Genomic DNA, 21,867 nt, shown 5'->3' on the forward strand with positions numbered 1-21,867 from the left:
GGATACATAGGCACGGCATACTGGACAATAAAATTGGCATCCGAGCCGCAGGCCGTAGTTAATGTCAACACATTAGCTTCTCATTAAGCTGTCTGTTCAGTTCATGAAGACAGAGACATGTGTTTTAGAATGCCACTGGAACCTCATAAAGACAAAATAGGATGACTTCATTTTCGACCCGTGTTTGTGTTTCTAGTTTTTCTAGCATGAGCTGTTTTCCTGGTCAATTGAAGGCTGTTTTGACACACTGTTTGTGTGAGCTAGAATTGAATTAGACAGGTGGCAGTGGGATACCAAAATGCAGCATTGGTGAGCACAAGAAACTTTTCAACGGTAGTGTACATACATATTTTTTAAATGACTCCATTGAATATGAATGGGTGTTGTGTGGCTGTTATCTGGTGTCTGTTAGCGCCGTGGCATCTGCAGTGTCCCTGAGAAGTATTTGCACTCTTACGCTACATTTAAATGGGTCACAACTCACTTTTATCTGGATCCTCTCAAGTCCACTTACTGTATAATTTCAGCCCATTTTCTTTTTTCTTGTTCTTTTTTGCCATCTGAATCAATACCCCTATCGTGATTGGCTAACACCATTGCATAGGAAAAGCACCTGTGTCACGACACGCTCTCATCATTATAGCATTCGACCTCAGTCGTCCATTAATGGTGTAATTTGTCATTAGCCTTTTCAGTACGTCACTGTGGTATTTCTGGAAAACAACCAGGCCAAGACTCTCGCTCCAGCGAAGTGACGTTCTGTCCCGTGAGACAGTAATAACAGTCGAGGATTGTTTGCGTCTGAACTATCTGTGGTATGTGCTGTGACTCTTCAGGATTTTCCCTGATGTTGCTGGGTGGGATGACCGGGTTAGCTAGTGCCACATCACGTTTACGTAACTCGTAAGCTTTATTTGGATAGTTTTTCGCATTAACTCAAGGGCTAATGCCGGCGAGTGCTGCATCTGAAGCTAAATTTCGTCTTGTCCTGCCTGGTGAACCTTCATTATGAATTGTGACCTTTTTTTTTTCCTTCTTCTTGATGGACCACCAGTTGGTGGTTGAAGAGATTCTAGGGTCCAATCCAACATAATAAGAGAGTTTAATTAATAGCAAGTGTCTTGATTCCCAAAGCTGTCCAGAATGTAGTAGAAGCATCAATTAAGATCCTCCTTTATTTTATACATGTTGTAAAATATAACAAGTCTTGTTGGTTTCATGATGTACACGTGTCTGACTAATGTCTGAAGCCTGTAGTGTAACCGCATGGAGGATTTTAAGCTATTCTAAGACTAAAATGATTGTATATCATTTTCATAAACTGAAGGAAAATGAGAAACCAAAAACAGTTTTAAAAACTGACTAAAAGTAATATTTAAAACTTTGTTGGTCCGAGTTGCAAAATCAAGTGTCATTTCAGTATTTATATATTATTACAGTTTTTGGTTTGAATGCTTTTATTCTCAGTTTTCATTTCAATTTTAGTAAAACATTTTGTAATATACTTTTGTCATTTTTATTCGTTTTTTTTATTAACTCTGTTTAGGTTCAATGTATTTTTAGCTCAGTTTCAGTCATTTATTTGCAGTAATTTTAGTGCTTAAACTTATTTCAGTCAGTTTTCAGGGCAACATTTTAACATATATTCAAATAAAAATTTCACAGTATTGCTGTTTTTACTATATATTTGATCAAATAAATGAAGCCTTGAATGAGCATAAGAGACCGGTTTCAAAAACATTTAAAAATGACTGACTTTTGAATGTTACGCCGCGTCTACACCGGACACGACAAAGCGACCAATGCAAATCTATTTCTCCTTTGTGTCAGAAGTATTATGAAGTATATGTCAGAAATGGAACGAAGCATCAGTTTACAGCCGGTAAACACCTATCTAGTGTAGACGGCATCACTGATTATACACGTCTCTGGTTGGTCGCGCTGCAGTGTCTCTGGGCGCTCTGACCGCTGTGGGACGGCCGTAAGAAAATGCCTTCCGTCACACCCTTGCATACTTGCTGTCTTATCGAAATCTCACACCCTTGCTAACACACAACCTCAAGATTCTCCCGCTGTGCCCGCCTCAGTCCGCTGGTATCTGAGGCATCAGAAGCAGTTACAGTGACTCGACGTCTCTGGCGTTTCACCAACTTGGTTATGAGGTGTGGAATTATTGTTATTCTTCATTTAACTGTCATGTCCAAAGTCAAGTCAAATTATGCATCACTTTATGTGAGAGCAGTTTATCTATGCGGATGCAATTGGACATACTTATCTCTTATGTTTTACCCTGAAAATGTTGATGTTATTGCATTGGATTAAAACTTACTGACTTCACTCAGGGTATAAAAAGTTGTTGGTTTTTTTTGTTTTGTTTTTAGGATCACCCCCCCCCACACACACACACACACACCTTTTTACACTTTTACAAAAAAAAAAAAAAAAAAAAAAGCGTACAAATCTCTCGTTTTTTTATTATCAGCAAATATTGGATTCCAATTTTTTTTGTCAACTTGTTTCCTTTCAATTAGGACAGATTTTGTATTTCTTTTTGGAACTAAATGATCATAAATTTATTCTTTTTAAAATGCAGTTGTACCTTTTGTATACAAACTCTAAACTAATTTGGATCTACAGTAGAGTATATTCTAGTCTGAACCTCTAGTCTGGCCTTCCTTTGCTCATCTACTGCATCTGAAATAGTACAGTATGTTCTACTTTTGAGAAATCCATAAAGTTTCAAGAAAAAAAATAGTTATTGAAACAAATATTGTTACTGACAAAAAATGTATCCAAAAATACTGTTGTTAAATTTCATAGGAAGTGAAAATGGGTCAATTTGACCGCCTTTATGCATTCTTGGGGTAGTGATACCAGAAAGAAGAAAAAAAACATCCTATGACTAAGAAATATGAAAATTACACTGAGGGTCCAAAACAAGTTTTTTTTTTTTTTTTTTTTGAAGAATTCATGGAATATCAAATAAATAAATGTTTCATTGATAAAATGTTTTTAAAAAATCACAGCATTCCGGGTTAATTTGACCCCCTTTATACATTTCTAGGGTTAGGACAGCAAGATCTAGAGAAACTAGTTTCTGGCCACATATAATCTACTTCTGGGAGTAATTCTTCACAGTTTATAAGTCTACCGGGAAAGTGTTTAATTTGCAACTTGGCATTGTTATTATGAGAGCTTTAACAGAAGATCTAGTCAGTGGATTTGCCAGAATTCATGAGGTTCATGTATGTTTTCTTAGTGAAATGGTAATGCATGACCAGTTTGGCCACTCGAGTGCTGAAATAATCAAATGAGTCCCAATCTGTATGAAGACTGAAATGAACATTTTAATTATTACATTTGGCCCACATTGCTCAAACGTTGAAGGAATTGCCGTGCTGTGGATGTTGTTGGTGTAGTTTCTTCTGTGTCGTTGTGGAGCTCCACAGAAACCTGCTGAACTTCCAGCTCAGTATCCAGACCTCATGTTCTTCTCAGCAGATGCGCAGCTATGAAATGCCAAACATTTAGGTCCTTTTTTATCTCAAGTAAGATCAAGACTTTTATATAATTACACAGATTACAGAACAAACCAAAATCTTTCCGCAGGAACTGCCTGACCACCAGCGCAAGGACGAGTGCTCTTGTGATCTGCTGTTTTGCACCTGTTTTTCTCCTTTTGAAGAACTGGTTTTGCGGCAAGATTTGTCAGTTTTGTACCTCGTAGAGTCTGATGAGGCCTGCAGATGTTGAGTCGGGGCTTTGCAGATGTGACCTGCTGTTTATTTTTATCAGGCTAACATATACTGTTTGACTGAAGTCATAATGACCACTGACATTGAGTTATGCACTTCAAACAAAATTCATAATCTGCAGCAAATGGTGTTGTCAGTCTGCGCTAATTAATAAATGCAGTGTCCACGTGTTCAAATTCATTGAGATTCAGTGCTCATGCAAGCAATGTGAGGCTTGCAACATTTCCAGAGTCCTCAGACAGGAAGGTTCAGTGTTCTGATTTGAATATCTCCTTCTCCTTCTCCTTCTTCTCCTTCTCCTTCTCCTTCTCCTTCTCCTTCTCCTTCTCCTTCTCCTTCTCCTTCTCCTTCTCCTTCTCCTTCTCCTTCTCCTTCTCCTTCTCCTTCTCCTTCTTCTTCTTCCTATTACTATTATAAATGAAAATGACCCAAGCCGGAATTAAACACTGGTTGCCCGGTCATGTTGTACTGTACTGTTACAAAAAAACAAACAAACAATTGTAAAGGCCCGGGTATACTTCATTTTCTGCGTTTCGCTCCGTCTCATGCATGCATGTCGTGTCCGCAGAACTTTCAAATTATATTCAAGCGCGTTTGGACAAGTTAAACACGTGCATGGTATAAATGCTTTTTATACTCTACCAGATGTCAGAGGGCAGCACTGATGAATGACGTTGTGGAACGCAGATGGGCGAAGAATACTGTGGGCTTGAGTAACCGATGTTTTGTAAATTTGGTACCTTTCTACAACATGCTGCAAGTCAGCAGAATTCAGGCAGAATGCTGTGAAACGTGAAAGCAACGTTAAGATTTAGGGGTTTAAAAATGCATCTATGCCTGATTTGATGATAAAACTTGCTATTGCAATTTTTGATTTCACATTTAGATTTTGGTTTAGATTTTACTATTTCTTGAGCTGAAATGGTAATATGGAGCCAACCCTTTTGCCTGAACACAAACACTTCATGTATTTTTAAATTAAAAATAGACTTGATGTGCTTGTGTGGCGTTATAAAATCCTTTGGTTTTACAGCTCTTTGGGTGATTTCTGACTTCAGATGTGTTTCAGCTCATGTTCTCTTTCCTTCCAGTCGGTGGTGAAGACGGGTCGGCTGCTCGTCAGTCATGAAGCTCCAGTGACCGGAGGCTTTGCAGCTGAGATCAGCTCCACTGTTCAGGTAAGAACCCGATGGGAAATCAAGGCTCTTGGGGATGTCATGAATTAGAGATTGACCAGTACTGATTACATTCAAACAGGGCCTATTAACACTCGCCAAGTAGAAATTGGCATTGACAAGTATATGAAACGGTGTTGATCGCCAATTGGCCGTAACATTTTTGAGAAGTTTAATATGAACTCACTGAGTGGTCAGGGGTGTTCACTGATATGCTCACACAAAAATCGCTGCAAAAGATGCTTTCCAACAGGTTTTATCGTAGTTTTTGTCCAACTCCATTGACTTGTATTGGATGTGCTGTGAGGTACGGTATTATTCCGCCGGAAGTGGGGTTGTTTGTATTCTTTCTGTAGGATCTGTAGGATTCTTTTTCAAACAATATTGTTGATGATGATAATTCAAAGTAAAAAAATAATATTTTCAGAACACTATAATTCCATCCATTTTTTCCCCAAAACGCCTTTTTTCCTCAAAACGCTATAAATCCATCCATTTTCTTCCAAAAATTGATGGTTTGTCTTTTTAAAAAAGTCTTTTGTCTTTTATTTTTCGTGTTTGCATTTATGAGGAAAAAACAATATCACGTGACAGTTCTCCATTATGGACGCGCGCTCGGAAAGCGGCACTAAAAGACTTTCAAACTTTCACAGAGAACTCAAAACAGAAAGCACAAAGCCTTTCTTTAAAACGAATTTCGTTTTGTATTAATTGTATCTTAATTTTAATACATTTTTCATTCACCAATTTCCTGAATTTAATACATAAAAAGTAAATATAGGCTAGCAATCACAACATAAGGTGCTTGAACTGGAGATATCATCATGAACCGAACCGAACCGTAGCCTACTCGCCTCACAGGCCTAAAAAATGTGAAATATATTTACAGAAAGCTGGTTCTAAACAAAACCATCCAAAACAAAATAAAATAAAACTATGTAGCCTAATAAATGTGCATTTCTCCGGTGCGTTCACTAGCCTACTGCGAAGATCGCGAGTCAATAGTAGATCGTCAACTTCATCTTTGCAGCCGACACAGAAATTAATAAACAATTAAAATGTCTTATTGCAATATTTTACATATTCATAATCATTACTTTTGCTGGTTCTTTGAGGCAGCTTTTTAGGTTTATGGCGTTTTGGAAAAGAGCTCTTCACATACAAACACCGTTTCACCAAGGCACAGCGGCCCTTCAGCACATAAGAACAAAAAGAGAAAAAGCACGGACTTACTAATTACGAAACTTTGATGTGGTTGAACAGGTGAAACAGTCACAAATTCCTCTGCAACTCAAACCTTCTCAATACGAGTTATGAAGGAAGAGAACAGCATTACAGTTTTCAGCGCGTCCTCCTCTGATTGCTGTGTTGTGACTGAAAAAGTGCGTGCGGGAGCACATGCGCAAAACGTAGGTTTGTAAAATGTCCTTTTGTAAAATGACATATGATAAAATAAAAATAATTAATATATAATTTTCCAAAACTGTTTTGCGCATGTGCTTCTGCGTGCACTATTTCGAATTTACGTATGAATGTGCGTTTTTGACGACACGGGACCATGGGCTGGGCCACTCGGAGGTTGCTTCCGGGAATAGTACTGCCCTACAGTATTAAAAATCACTACATATAATTGTTTAGAAGGTTATAGTGTGCGTTATTTGTTTTCTCTTTAACTTCTATCAGCTCTTTTCATGTTTGGGGGGTCGGATTGTACAAATTATGAAATATTCGATATCCCAATTTTGCATATCGTCCAGACAACAATTTGGATATTATCGTCTAAACGATATATCGCCCACCTCTATTTATATAGCGCTTTCCACAATACAGATTGTATCAAAGGAGCTTCACAGTATTAAATAAAATAGTACATCAGTGTTTGTTTCTAGTCAAAAACGTCCACAAAATTAAACCAATTTATGTGTAGATGATGTTATAATACTGAACACTGAAGATCTCCATTTCAAAGAAGGCGGAGCTTCAGAGACGCACATACCTTTTACGCAATCGCCAAGGACCAATAGAAGTGCAAAGGTGTTTACCAGCCGGAGCAAACTTTTCCAGAATGTCCCGTTTCGAACTTCCGAAACTAACTCGAAATGAACTTCGTTTTGGGCTCATTTTGTTTCAAATTACGTCAGACAGAAAGCAACTTTTACATCAACCAAACAGTTGATGTGTGAAAATAGCCTAATGGTTACTTCACCTCTTGTTTTGTAGTGGAATGATCAGAAAACTTTCTTTTTCACTCTGTCTGACATTTCTAGTTGCCCATCAATCAAATGTCTTTGATGGAAAAGAGTGTTAACAAATCCTGCCCGAGAGGTCAGAGTTACAGCAGTGTTTAAGAAAATGTTGCAAACGGTTGTGCTTCTTCATGTTTTTATGGAAATTGTGATTTTTATTTTTTATTTTTTCAGGATACATGACAAAAAAACTCAAAAGAACAGCATGTATTTGAAATAGAAATCTCTGCATCATTTATAAATGTCTTTAGTGTCACTTTGAATCAATTTAATGCATCCTTGCTAATGTAATTTCTTTAAAAACATTTATACTGACCCCAAGTTTTTGAACAGTAGTTTTTGAACAAGATTCATCCATGCATAGATGCAGGGCAAGTCTTTAAACTATAAACATCAGTCACGTTTCCATTGACGTCAAAGTTTGTTAAAGCACCTGTGTGTGTGTGTTTGAGCAGGGTGGGTATGAGTCAGACGGATGTGCACAGATAATGGCATTGAACAGAAAAGTTCTAAAAAAGGCTATTAGCTGCACTGAGTAAAACCTGAACTATGGTCAAGCTACTGATGTCTGTGATAACGGTGGCCAAATGAATCTGCCCCCCACCAAAACAGTAGTTATCTTTATAGTCCGTTCTTGGTGTGAACAGGCCTTTAATGTGTTCTGTTGTATTTAAAGGGTTAGTTCACAAATCAAAATTGTCATCAATTACCGTATTTTCCGGAATACGTGTTTGTTTTTTTGTTTTTTATCATCTAAAACGTGCTAACATCACAGCCTATTCATAATAAAACTAAAATTCAGTCAACCAAATATAATTAAAATGATTGGATTTGAAGCTCAAATCATGTGTGGTGTTGAGATTTCTGCAGAAATGCTAAGAGTCTAGTTGTGTTATTCTGTCACAGTAGAGACGCATTCAGTTTCATGCAGTCACTGAGCAGATGATCTTACAGAAGCTGAGACTGTGACAGCAGATGAGCGCCCTGTTATTCCTGGATCCAGTGCTGGATTTTTCAGATTGATCTCTGTGTTCCTGGACAACTCCATGGAATAGTTGAAATAATATTCAGTATCATCTGTCTCGTTCTCTTTGTCTGTGTATGAATAAAGCAGCCAGTTTCCTCTTGTGTGTGTGTGTGTGTGTGTGTGTGTGTGTGTGTTTGAGGGGTCAGGTGTTGCCTACATTATGGGGACAAAATGTCCCCACAAGGATGGTAATACCAAAATTTGTTGATCTTGAGGGGACATTTTTTTTGGTCCCCATGAGGAAAATGGCGTATAAAGCGTACTAAATGATGATTTTGCATAAATAAAGCAAAGCATATTGACAGCTAAATTAGAGCTAATATGAGCACTTTCCACAGTGGTGAAATTGATTAAATATGTGTGTATATGCTATAATTAAATTAAATTCTCTGAACGTCATTCCATTTTTAATTCCACTTCATTGTTTAAATTACAATGATGCATTGTTTGCTACTTCAGTTCATAGTTCAGTTCAGTTCATTGTGATTTATAAGGCATCTCAAATCAGTTCTGAATGTCGCTACCGTGATTTGTGAAGACCCATGGGTAAAAAACATGAGAAATATCCAGTCCTGACATTTGTTGCTGTGCTGAGATGATTTGATGTTTCTGCGTGTCTGAGCCGCTCTGAGTGACTGTAAAATCTTATGACATGCACAAACGCTGACCGTTATCAAGCGAAAAATAGCATGAGTGTTCAGAATGATTGTCTAAAAATGGCCTTTCAGATCAGTGTCTGATATACATCATGTACTAAAAGATCTGGAGAGGAACTTCTGCAAGTGTCAGTGGATATGAGAAGATTTACGCTTTTAGTCGTTCAGTTTTCAGACTGTGGTTTATTGCTGTACATTATGTCCCAGAACTAAATTATTTACATATTTAGTTTTTATCATTAACGGCTGGTCATAAAAAGCCTCATTGAGGTTGATTTTGGATTTTATGTTGTAACGTGGGAAACAAGATAAATTAACTGGCATTGAAACATATATTTCGATACAGATTTATTTTTCCGCTTTCTTTGAATGTGAATTCAAATGTTTCATCTCATTTCAGAGTTTGTGAGTGTTTCAGAGTGTCTGTCCTCAAATGCCTTTGGGCTCCTCAAATACGTGGTGCGCAATTGTCTTTTTTGGCTCTCACACAGTCGGTAATATGGGCATTTCCAAGTCACGATAGTCTTTGAATACTCTCTAATCTGTGGCTGTTGCTGGTCCCACTCTGACAGCAAAAATGTGTTTGTGAGTGGATGTATTACCTAAGGCTGCGTTTACTCTTGGCATTAACATGCGACATGTATCCGGATGTTGTCCACATACACATTGAAAAGACAAGTGTAAACGCGCTTCTGATGGGAATGTTATCAGTGTAATGTAAACACAATCCAGCCATCGTGTCTGCATTCACAGGTGGACCCCCCCCCCCCCCCCCGGGCCCATACGTTTCTCTGTACTGTTTCCATTACGGCATCTATCCACATTATTAGTTCTTGTTAATTATTAATTACTTGCACATTATTAGACCTTCATCCCCTGAAAACTGTTTTTAAAAGAAAACCCACCACTTCAGGTCGACTCTGCACCGGAGCCGTCCTTTTTTTTTTTTTTTTTTGGCGAGATCCGATCTGTTATCCATATCCACACAGAAGCCACTTGATGTGGATTGGTGTAAATGCACTGTGTCCTGATTGGCTTATGATCCGATCTCCTTGATCTCATCACGGTGATCGCATGTTAATACCAAGTGTAAATGCAGACTAAGATACATTAAAGATGCACATGTTTGTATCAGGATATCAGGAATTTGGGATCAGTAAGAAATTAATACTTTTATTCAGCAAAAATGCTTTAAATTTATATGGTTAGAAAAGACTCCTAAAAAAAGTGTTTTCAATAATCAGAAATGTTTCTTGAGCAGCAAATCATCATATTAGACTGATTTCTGAAGGATCATGTGACACTGAAGACTGGAGTAATGATGCTGGAAATTCAGCTTTGATCACAGGAATAATTACGCTTTAAAATTGAAATTTTAAATTGTACTAATATTTCAGAATATATTACTGTTTTACTGTATTTTGGATCAAATGATTGCAGCATTGCTGAGCAGAAGAGACGACTTTAAAAAACAAACAATAAATCAGTGGTGTATATACTTTATTATATATGTGTACAGTGGCCCCAAGAAGCACTGGACACTTAATCCACACATACAAATATATAAATGTCATCATCATCAGGGATAGTTTACCCAAAAATTTTAATTATCCTATAATTTACTCAAGCTCAAGCCATTCCAGGTGTACATGACTTCTTATTTCAGCCAAACAAAATTATATTTAGTTATATTAAAAAAATATCCTGCTCTTCCCAGCTTTATAATGGGAGTGAATGGTAACTGAGATTTTGAAGCCCCAAAAAAGCGCATCCATCATAAAGAAATAACCCATACGGCTTCATGGGGTTAATAAAGGCCTTCTGAAGCGAATCCAGCTGCTTTCATAAATAACAAATTATGAAAGCAGATGCCCCAACATGAAGAGTGTTGTTCTTACACTGCATTTAAATGTTTTTTCCTCCTTTCATCGGGTCATCTTGCAAGTCTTTGGCAGTGAATTGAGTGTTTTTCTCAGTTGCTCTGATCAAACATTTTATTCCCCTTAAAGATATCATGCTTTTTCTTCAAAACCTCTAATGGTTTTATGAATAATGAATAAGGCTGCCAGTTGTGTCTCTAGAAACGTTTAGTGTTTGGGGAATCTTCTTGTAGCCATAGACTTTCTAATATAATAAAACAATTTGTTCTCTATAGTTTTTGTGAGAGCTCTTTTGACTTGGCCATATTTGCTTCTCAACTTTAGCAGATGCACGGGTTAAATGTATGTTTGCGTAACCGCACGAGCTAATTCAGTTTTGTTATAGAGTTTCCAAAGGCTTAATTGTGTTTTAACACATTTCTTTTACCATACCATACAAATAAGTGACTTTAAAACAGCAGTGTTGAATAGGGGTTGAATAATTATAACATAGCTGTATTACAAAAAAAAAAAAAAAAAAAAAATCCTATTAACTCATATGCATCACATTATATATTGACATTATCACTTTTAATTTGCCACTAAACTGTTAAAGATAAGAAAAAAAAGTAAAAAAATCTCTGTATCTTTAGAAAAGCTTACATTTGTAAATGATTACAGTCTCCAGGTATAATAACTGTATAATGATGCACTTCTCATATGTGACCCTGGACCACAAAACTAGTCACATGGGTACATTTTTTTAAATTGAGATTTATACATCATATGAAAGCTGTATACAAAAAAGATTTCCATTGATGTATTGTTAGGATAGGAGAATATTTGGCCGAGATACAACTATTTGAACATCTGGAATCTGAAGGTGCAAAAAATTTGACAAAATGGCCTTTAAAGTTGTCCATTTATGTTGGGGATTGTGCTGCATTCACTCACAAAAATATGTTTTATATATTTACGGTAGGAAACTTACAAAATATCTTAAAGGAACATAATCTATACTTAATATCCTAATGAATTTTGGCATAAAAGAAAAATCGATAATTTTGACCCATGCAATGTATTGCCACAAAAATACCCGTGCGACTTGTGACTGTTTTTTCTGATCCAGGGTCACATATATGGATGAAACTGAAGTAGTGGTCTTGTTCTCAGTCCACATGCAGTGTCTTCAGACAAGACTGCACTTCTGTTCTCCAGCTTTTCCAGTAAGAGTATTTAAAGGTTTCTTCTTGCTCTTCCCGTGGGTCAGGTTGGCAGGTACTCGTCCGCTTTGGGAATAAAGAATAAATGACCCAAAATTACCCTTGGCTTTAAAACTCTGGACAATTTGCTAAATATGTACTGTGGTGATTCAGACCTCCAACTGTTGCTGATGTTAGATTGGTTTGCTCTGTCTACGTTTGTGTTGTAGTCCTGCTGAATGTGCACGTGTTTGGACCGCTTGGGTTCGTTCTGTTTCTCGGATGAAACGTGACTTCGGGAGACCTGGAGTGGAGCGCATGAGTTGTACTAAACTACTTTGATGCTTTGATTATTCGAGCAGTGATGGTGGAAGAGAGTATAGAGAACATGGATGAACAAATGTAAATGCCAAAAACATCAAAAGCTTGAGTTGGGAGCGTAGAGAATGGGAAACATTATTTTCCTGCACTGAAGTGAACTGAAGCGAACAAATGTATTGCATCTAATTTTAACTCCTGTGTATCAGCAGATGTCCTGATGTGTCCTTTCCTGGAGTCCATTTCCAGTCATTACGAACCACACTATTCAGATTCATCACATGGAGATAAAACTATTTCTGAGACGCAGAAGCACTAGGTTCATCTTGCCACATCAAATCCCAAAACGATGATTATGTGTAGGTCGAGCAGCGAATGCCAGGCTCGTTCTGACCACTGAGCGGCAGGACTGGAGCATCTGGGACCTGCCTCGCATCCGCAGGCTTTCCTGATGTGTCTCAGCAGAGCTGGAACTGCCTGCTGATGCAAACCTAAAACACATTTTTGTGTTTATTCAGGCTGTCATGTAAAGCAAGCACAAAGCCCTTTAATGAAGCTTGACGCTCTTTTGTAGGCACTTCAGAAAACACCAGCAGACGAGAGAGTTCGCCCAGAGTGAGACATGTTTCACACTTTGCTCATGCATTTCTGAGTTCAGATTTAAGGCAGGGGAAAAGCCAAAAAGCATCCATTAAGAGTTGGACGTGTCTTCGTGGACAGTAGATTTCAGTGTTGGCTTTGTATGAGGAAACGTTAAACCCTTTATAGCTTTTCCTGATGCACAAGTTTTGATGGTTCTGTGAAAATAAGTGTTGTTTTGTCATTGGGAATTGGGTTTATTCAGCTTCCATTTGTTTTTTTGGTTGGTTTTTTATTTTTTTGGTTTTTTTATTTATTTTAAAGTTCTCCAAAAGCTTAAATCGAAGGCCAACCGCTCACCGGGGTCATGTCTAAGGACATGAAGAGAATTTTTTTTTTTTTTCATGTGTTGCTGTTTATCATCTTTTCTTGTTCCTCCATATTTAAGACATGTTCTATAGTTCAACATTGCTCTTTCATAAATTACAGCATTCACTGATGGACTTTTTTACTGAGTTTTGATGTTTCACAGCACTGAATATCAGTGGACCTATATTCTGCTGATCAACAGAAAAATACTCTTTAAAGCATGGGTTTTCAATCCTGCTCATGGAGGCCCAACGTTTAGCTCGAACCCCAATTAAACCAGCTAATCAAGGTCTTACTGGGCATACTAGAAACTTCCAGACAGGAGTGTGGAGGCAGGTTTGAGCTGAACTCTGCAGGACAGTGGCTCTCCAGGACCCAGTTTGGACACCCCTGATTTAAAGGTTTAGTTCACCCAGTCATTTGCTCACCCTCATGTATTTCCAAACCTGCAAAACACAAATGAAGATATTGTTAATGAAACCTGTGAAATCCTTTGAGAGTCTATTCCACCAAATCCTTCAAGCTTCATAAATGCTTGACTGAACCTGAGCCAACATGTTTGAGCTTCGGTTTTCCTTATTTGATGTGCTTGTATGAATGTGCGTTGACCAGTGTTTGTCTGTGAGAAAAAGTCTAAATTAAATTTGTTCATCATATAAGGCAAACATGACTCTTCAGAGGACTAAAACAGCTTAAACTTATTAAACTGCTCAATTCATATGGATTACTTTTACAATCTCTTTATGAAGCATCAAAGTTTTGGTGGAATGGACTTGCAGTGTTGGGACAGAAATCAGAAATGTCATGAGGGTGAGTAAATGATGTCAGAAGTTTCTCTCTGAAATCAGCCCTACAATATGAAAATAATAAATTTCATAAGTACCCCCCCCCCCCCCCCCCCCCCCCCCCCTTTGAAACCTACATCATAACTGGTGTCTCTTTAAAACTAGTATAAATAGACTCAGTTTTGTTGCAGAATTGACATGAACATGAATGTAGAACAGCAACAAATCAGTGATTTTAAAGTTTTTCAGCTTCACATGATGAAATAAATACTGAATAATGACACTATTTTCTTTTAGAGCTGCTGTACAGCTGAAATGAACTCTGTTTGCATCATTGAATCATTTTCCTGTTATCTCTGTGAAGCTGCTTTGAAACAATCTGTATTGTATAAAGCGCTATATAAATAAAGGTGACTTGACACTTAATCAAGTCTAACTAATGGGAAGAATAACTAAATGCTGTAAATGGTTTATGAGATATTTATTATTTCGATAATAAATTAAAATAATAGTCTGCAATATCAAGCAGCATAACTGACTGTTTTTGTACAGCTAAAATAACTGGAAGCGAATGAGACCAGAAGCCTCAAGTTAGAAAACTTGCGTTAAGAATAAGATGAATGGCCTCTGGGAAAAAAAAGGAAGATTTGTATGGTATATATTATTAATGGAGCTGAATGTGTTCTCTGCAGGAGGAGTGTTTCCTCAACTTGGAGGCTCCCATCAGTAGGGTTTGCGGGTATGATACGCCCTTCCCGCACATCTTTGAGCCCTTCTACATCCCAGACAAGTGGAAGTGCTTTGAGGCCGTCAAGCGCATGATCAACTACTGAGAAACAGGTATGATTTTTCTGTCACATGTACCATTATTATTTGACCCTGTAAACTGAAGCCTGAACCTAAAGGCTTTATTTATTTATTTATTTTTAAAGAAAGAAAGTTGAGTATCTAGAGTTGAGTATCATATTTAATACATAAGGCTTTTATGGCTCATATAGTTTGATATAATTAGAATATGCAGCTCATACTTGGAGGAAAAACAGCTCTATTGTATTGCTCTACCAAACTGAGCAAAAATATGCAATTTGCTAGCCTAGAAATCTAGACGCACACTAGCGGCAGCTAATTTTATTTTGCAGCCAGTGTCATCTAGCAACTCTCCGTTGGCTTGCGAGCTGGAAAAACCAAACTCTAGTCAGGCCAATCACATCGCGTATAGAGTCAGTTGGCGGGCTTAACATAATGACGGCAGAGTTGCGACGGTTCCCTGCTACTTGAAAACAAAGAAGACCTTCTGCTGGCGAACAGCGGTCTTTCCAATCGGCTTTAGCCGCGACTCTGGAGGACTTGGAGTTAAGTTTTTCTTTGAGAAAAGAACAAAGAATGGCACTGAAGTCTTTCTTAAAAAAGGAAGATGTGTTCGTAGTTTTGCCGACCAGATACGGCAAACGTTTAATCTATCAACTAGCTCCGCTGGTGGGAAAACCCTCTGGTTGGTTGTATCGGGAATTTGAAAGGCAACCGTTAATCCCTCGGATTGAGCCCTGCCAATGGTGTGTTCCCAGACCCAACATCTTGATGTGGGTCTGGCTTGTCAGGCTAGCAATTTGCTGCAGATGCTGATATTTATATGGCCAGAACAGTATAGCAGATACTTACATAAAATCCTTTAAATATCAGCTGTCACTCTATATCTCCCAATAGACCCCTTTTCAGTTGGTAAACATGGTGACGTTTTTTGGGTGGGCGGAGCTTAGGTGGAGGCAGAACGATCCCCCTGGCCGCTTCACTAACGTTAGTGTGCAAGTTTTGTTAATAATGACTGGAGAAAATCCAATTTTATCTTAATGTGCAAGGTCACTCATTGTCCAGGACCGCGATTGTTATTTGCAAAAGTTAATTTTAACGGACATCCCAGATTGGCTGACCTATACATGCTCAGTCAATGGATGGACGATCTGACAGGATTAACGTTAACACTACCTCCGGTTCTACACCTACCTGATGTAGAAACTGAGTGTAAAGAGAAACTGAGGGCATATAAATCTTTAGATGCCTATAACTGTACTAAATGGTCACAAGACTTGTGTGGTAGCCTACGATCCGCAGTTCTGCCTAGCCAGCGCCAAGGCCAGACAGAAGACGATAATGTAAAGAGTGACATTAAGGTGCAATTTTAATGATGTGAATATTTTCTAGAAATAAAAATTCCAGATACAGTATATTCATTTTTTAACTATGTATTTGATTACCTTTTCTTACCAGGTTCTTCAAAAAGTCTAGTCACAATCAATCAAAACAATGTATTCAATCATAGATGATTCACAAATAATCACAATCATTTAGAAAACGTTATGCCTGTACTCCGTCGATTCTTGCACCCAACAACACAACAAGATGACATTTAATAAAAATAACAATAATTTAAGCTCCTTATTATGTAGCCGAATCTGTGCTGGTTTGTATTGGCCGCCTCCAGTTTTCCCTTAGTTTTGCCACCAGCTAACGCCGTGACGTAACTGTGACGTCGGCTCGAAATTGGTCTATAATGTTTAGTAAGATGATATTTATATTGTTAATTCTATGATCATAACTCTGTATTTTAAAAACACATAATGCAATGCAATACAATGATGATGATTATTGTGAGATGAACAAATAGCTTGATTTTTAACATGATTTTTCAAAAAAGAAAAATTATGTATGGATAATCAAGTAATCCTAAATTGCTTCAGTCCAGTAAGTTTATTTTGAATTATTACTAACAATATAAAAGTTATTGTTATTTTTGCTTTAGAAAAATAAAGATTTCACTGCAAAAAGACACGTGAACCACAAGCTGAACGGGGACGTTTTTAACAATTGTACTAAAAGGCCTTTTACTTGCTAAAAAAGTCTGAACTATCAATCAGACAACAGAAGGCATGTAGTCGATTGTGTTTGCATTTATTCCATTTTTTTATGGACTTGTTCTTGTTGGCAACTCTTTCCCTGTGATTTTCTTGCACTGCGCATGCAAATAAGAGACACGTCTCTGATGCACGTTTAAATGCGTCATTAACTAGTTGTTCAGTTCGTTCCGAACACACAGCGCAGATGTTTTTGCAAACGCGGTTGTCACCGCCTAAAGTTTTTCAGGGGTTAAAGGGTTAGTTCACCCAAAAAAGAAAATGTTATCATTAATTACGCTCCCTCATGTCGTTCCAAACCTGTAAGACTTTTGCCTGAACTTTTTGATGAAATCTGAGAGATTTCTGTCCCTCCATTGAGAGATACACAACTACAACTACCACTTTTACGCTTCAAAAAGTTAATTAAGAGATTGTAAAACTAATTGGTTTTACGCAAATTTTTTTTAAAGCGGTTTAGTCCAAATTTTCTGAAGAGTCTCGATCGCTTTATATGATGAACAGATTTAATTTAGTCCTTTATTCACAAATAAACATTCATGAACTCACACATCACTTCTGCACGAGGTTTGTTCTCGCGCTTCAAGCAGGTTCAAGTTGAGCTTCTGTTTGTTCGCTGATCAATGTTTATATGTGAATTAAAGACTCAATTAAATCTGCTCATCATATTAAGCGATCGAGACTCTTCAGAAAATTTGGACTAACCGCTCAATTCAAATGGATTAGTTTTACAATCTCTAAGAACTTTTTGAAGCGTCAAAGTTTCAGTTGCGTAGCTGTCAATGGAGGCACAGAAATCTCTCAGATTTCATCAAAAATATCTTAATTTGTGTTTCAAAGATGAATGAAAGTCTTACGGGTTTGGAACGACACGAGGGAGAGTAAATGAGGGTGATTTTTGGGGGAACTATCTCTTTAATTCAGTTATAGAATGTGGTTCCCACTCCTGTAAATGCCTGAACTCTGTGTGTACAGGATTAAGCACTAAAAGGTGAACTGACAACCGTATTTAGCTCCAGTGTAAACACTATTGGCATATAGAACAAGCAAAACTGAAGTCATGTGATCCAGAACTACTGAACACAGACCCAGAACTCAGTGCAACCACATTTGGACCAGCATTTACCTGTTTGTTTGTTTGTTTGTTTGTTTGTTTGTTTGTTTGTTTGTTTGTTTGTTTGTTTGTTTGTTTGTTTGTTTGTTTGTTTGTTTGTTTGTTTGTTCACAGGCAATCCAGATTGAGAACTTCATCAGTGAACAAACCAGTCAATCCCACAGCCAAGTTCCTGCCTGTAGATGGGACCATGTTACCGGACAGGCTGTCATTTTTTGGGAAACTCCAGAAGGCGTCGTTGATCATGTGTCTCTAGAGGGTGAAGGGTGATTTCTGAACACTAACATGTAGACATCACACGGGTGCTGTGCTCTTCTCTCTGTTCTCTGTGCTCTCACTGTTACCTGAATCTCACCATCTTACCTATAGACTTTTTATTAATCTTAAATTGAATTGAGGCTGGATCTTGTGTGTTTTGATTGTGTCAACAGTTTGTGAATTTACCATCCTATTTGTAATATCTTTGATTTAATTGAATAAATAATCTCTGCTTTAAGACCTAGTGAGCTGCCTTGCTGTCACAGACAGATGCTGAGCGTCAAGACTTCCACCACAAACCGTTGACCGAATATAAAGATAAAACGGCATCTTTCATTTTGGTCGTAGTGACAGTGGTATGTGACCGCAGCGTTCGAGGCTGGGTGTGGCTGCTCAGATGACCTCAGGTTGAGTGTATTCTAGCGTCCAGTGAACTCACACTGTGTCATTACTCACTTAAGCATATTAAATCCAGTCCCAGTGATCTTCAGAGACGCTCTGCTGAGATCAGCCCGTTCGGCCTGCTGGGAGGCCCAGGTTTGTGTGATGCGTAACCCTGCTTCGTTCACTGAGGAACGTACATAGATGACTGACACATGCTTGAATGACTCCGTCAGCGATGGCTTCCCCAGATTGACAGATTTTAATTAAGATCCTCATGCAGTACAAAAACAAAATCAAAATCCAGACATTGACAAACCGAATTTGACTGTTGGCAAACAACACAACACAATACGTCAAGGTTAAAGGATTAGTTCACTTCAGAATAATAAATTCCTGATAATTTACTCACCCACACGTCATCCAAGATATTCATGTCTTTCTTTCTTCATTCATTCGAAAATAAATTTTTGTGGAAAACATTCCAGGATTTTTCTTCATATAGTGACTTCAACGTTTGAAGGTCCAAATCTTCAAAGTCTCTACACGATCCCAGCCGAGGAATAAGAGTCTTATCTAGAGCAACTATCTGTCATTTTCTAAAAGAAATAAACATTTATATACTTTTTAACCACAAATGCTCGTCTTGCACTAGCTCTGCGATGCGCCACGTATTTTAGGTCATTTAAGTTGTCATGCATCACAAACAACTAGTGATGGGGAGTCGACTCCAAGAGTTGATGCCTCGACTGAATAGCTCTATGGTTGACTCCAGCACAGGAATTGACCATCGTTGTTGGCTGTTGCTGTGCGAAATCACTCACTTGTTCACTCATTCCCTACTCCCTGCAGTGCAGTATATCAGAAATAAGTGAACGAAATGAAGCAAGTAATTCGGACACATATTGCGGCATGCGTCAGAGAGCTGGAGCTGTCGCTGGAACTACTTTCTCACATACTTTTATCCTACATCTGACCAGTGTTGGGGAAAGTTACTTTTAAACGTAATGCGTTACAATATTGCGTTACTCCCTGAAAAAAGGAACTAATTGCATTACTTAGTTACTTTTTATGGAAAGTAATGTGTTACGTTACTTCTGTGTTACTTTTTCTCACCTGGGCTGGGCTTGTTGGTTGTTTTATAATAACAAAAAACAAAAGTTCTTTTTTTGTAAATGTAAAGGCCGTTTGACACCAGAAGTGAAATAAATAAAGCCTCAGGCTGAAGAAAATGCACATTACGTCTGAAAGAAAGTTCAACACTCTTACTTTAGCGGTAAAATCACAAATGTGATGTTTATCTAAAGTCATTTTTGCTTAGTATGGTTGAATTGGATCCATCGAAGGTCGGCAACTAAAACATTGTTTCATAAAGTATATTTGTGTTATTTAACGTTTTATCATTGCAGGTTTGTGTAATAGTCTGAGTTTGCATTTCTCTTTTTTTTAACCCATCATGTTCACACGGGTCACACAACACTTCTGCACTTACAGGAGAGCTGCCAGTCAATGAATGTTATTTGTTATTCTAAATTTGAAAGTAATGGTTCTTTACTAATTACTTGAGGGGAAAAAAAGTAATCCGATTACATAACTCCTGTTACTGTCAACCCCCCGACACTGCGTCTAGCTTACTTTAGAAGTAGATAAGTTATATTGACAGCTTTGTAGTTTAATTGATTCTATATACATGCAATAAATATAAATGTGGTTTTCCATGGTTAACCCAATTTGTGTTCATAATCATTAAACTAACCATAAATCAATAAAGACTTGCATCAAGAATAAACACATAAGTGTACATTATTCCATGTATTTTTGTATGTATTGTATTTATTTGTAGGATCTTTAACTCTCCTGTCTAAGCAGTTTAAGACAATGATCACTCAACGATTATGAGATGAATTCATTAAAGAACAGGCCTGCCTTCTTTCTCGTTTATTTAATTCTGATATCATATTCGACCACAGCTTAAAAAAAAAAAATAGGTAACAGCAACCAGGAAATGATGTTGACAGCTACTCATTTCAAGGTAATGTCATCACTAAATTGGTCTAATTTGGACATGATCATGCTAAAAGTGTGCTTTAATAAGGGGAGTTTAGGTTTCATGCTGTAAGAAAAATTGCATAATGTCTGCAGTCTTTTATTATTCCTTGTATTATTCCTGTTTTGATGTTAAATAAGTCTGAGTCGACTCTGAACACCCATACAAACAACCAAAGAACTACATTTTATATATAAATTATATAAATATATATATATAAATACAAACCAACTAAAATGTTATGTAATTAAATGGAACAAGGACAACCTTTTTCAAGTACATTCAGCCTTGCCAAGTGAATTGCATTTTCTTTCCTTTTAATCTGAGACTTTGTCATCTATCATTTCAAAACCATTTTACAGTATTTAAACATCATTCAGTGATTGCTCAAGAATATATGGCCTCTAAGGTGTCAAGCTGAAAACATCTTTCATATATTCCCAAGGAAAGCATGACATGGAAAAACAGAAGACTGTAGCTTGAATGCAGTGCAAGTTGTTTTGGATAAAAGCATCTGCCAAATGCATGTTCTAGAACTGCTTGAATCTGGTTCTTAAAACATACCAAAAAAAACAGGTAGTTTTCAGCATGCTAGATCTTGACTTGATTTCCTGGTAAGAGCTACAGTAGCTCAGATGAAACTGAAGAGTTCATTACTCAAAGGAGCTTCACATAAATATTGACGTATGAAAAGCAGAGTACGCTTTGCCCAAAGGCTTCAATGGATCCCTGAGACAAACTCCAATAATAATAACTAAATGGAACTAAAATATAATCATTATAGGTTTACACTAATGTCTAATACTATAGGCCTGTTATTTGGATTTTAAAAGACATTAAAATATTTCAGTTTTCTCACAATCAAAGTTGTTGTTTTCATCTGTTATATTTATTTTTCTTGTGGGGTTCAAAAAAAAGTTTCATTAACTAGAGATCATCTACTGGTAACTGACACAAAAACCCATTTGTGCAACCAGTTTTTCTTTCAAGCACTTTCTCTAATTGTGATCCTTTTTAATGTAGTGTAGTCATATTTATTATTAATTAGGGGCCAAGCCCCGAAGGGGCAAGGCACCTATTGTATCTGTTAGTTTTCTTCTTCTTCTTATTCTTCCTCCAATGGAAGTCTATGGCAGCCCTATGAACCGTAAGTAGGAAAATGATGAAATTTGGCACACTTATAGAGA

General features: G+C 37.4%; 1 protein-coding gene across 1 annotated transcript in view; it reads left to right on the plus strand.

The window, feature by feature from the left end:
- Positions 1-18,490, plus strand: part of bckdhb (branched chain keto acid dehydrogenase E1 subunit beta) — a 70,902-nt gene extending 52,412 nt beyond the window's left edge. The window contains exons 9-11 of the mRNA XM_079894101.1: positions 4,847-4,933; positions 14,664-14,811; positions 18,109-18,490. Of these exons, the coding sequence (XP_079750227.1) occupies positions 4,847-4,933; positions 14,664-14,804 (228 nt within the window). The 3' untranslated portion in view covers positions 14,805-14,811; positions 18,109-18,490. The remainder of the gene's footprint in view (positions 1-4,846; positions 4,934-14,663; positions 14,812-18,108) is intronic.
- Positions 18,491-21,867: the final 3,377 nt, after the last annotated feature.

The sequence above is a fragment of the Squalius cephalus genome, assembly GCF_949319135.1.
Source record: "Squalius cephalus genome assembly, chromosome: 15".
Classification (NCBI taxonomy): Eukaryota; Metazoa; Chordata; class Actinopteri; order Cypriniformes; family Leuciscidae; genus Squalius; species Squalius cephalus.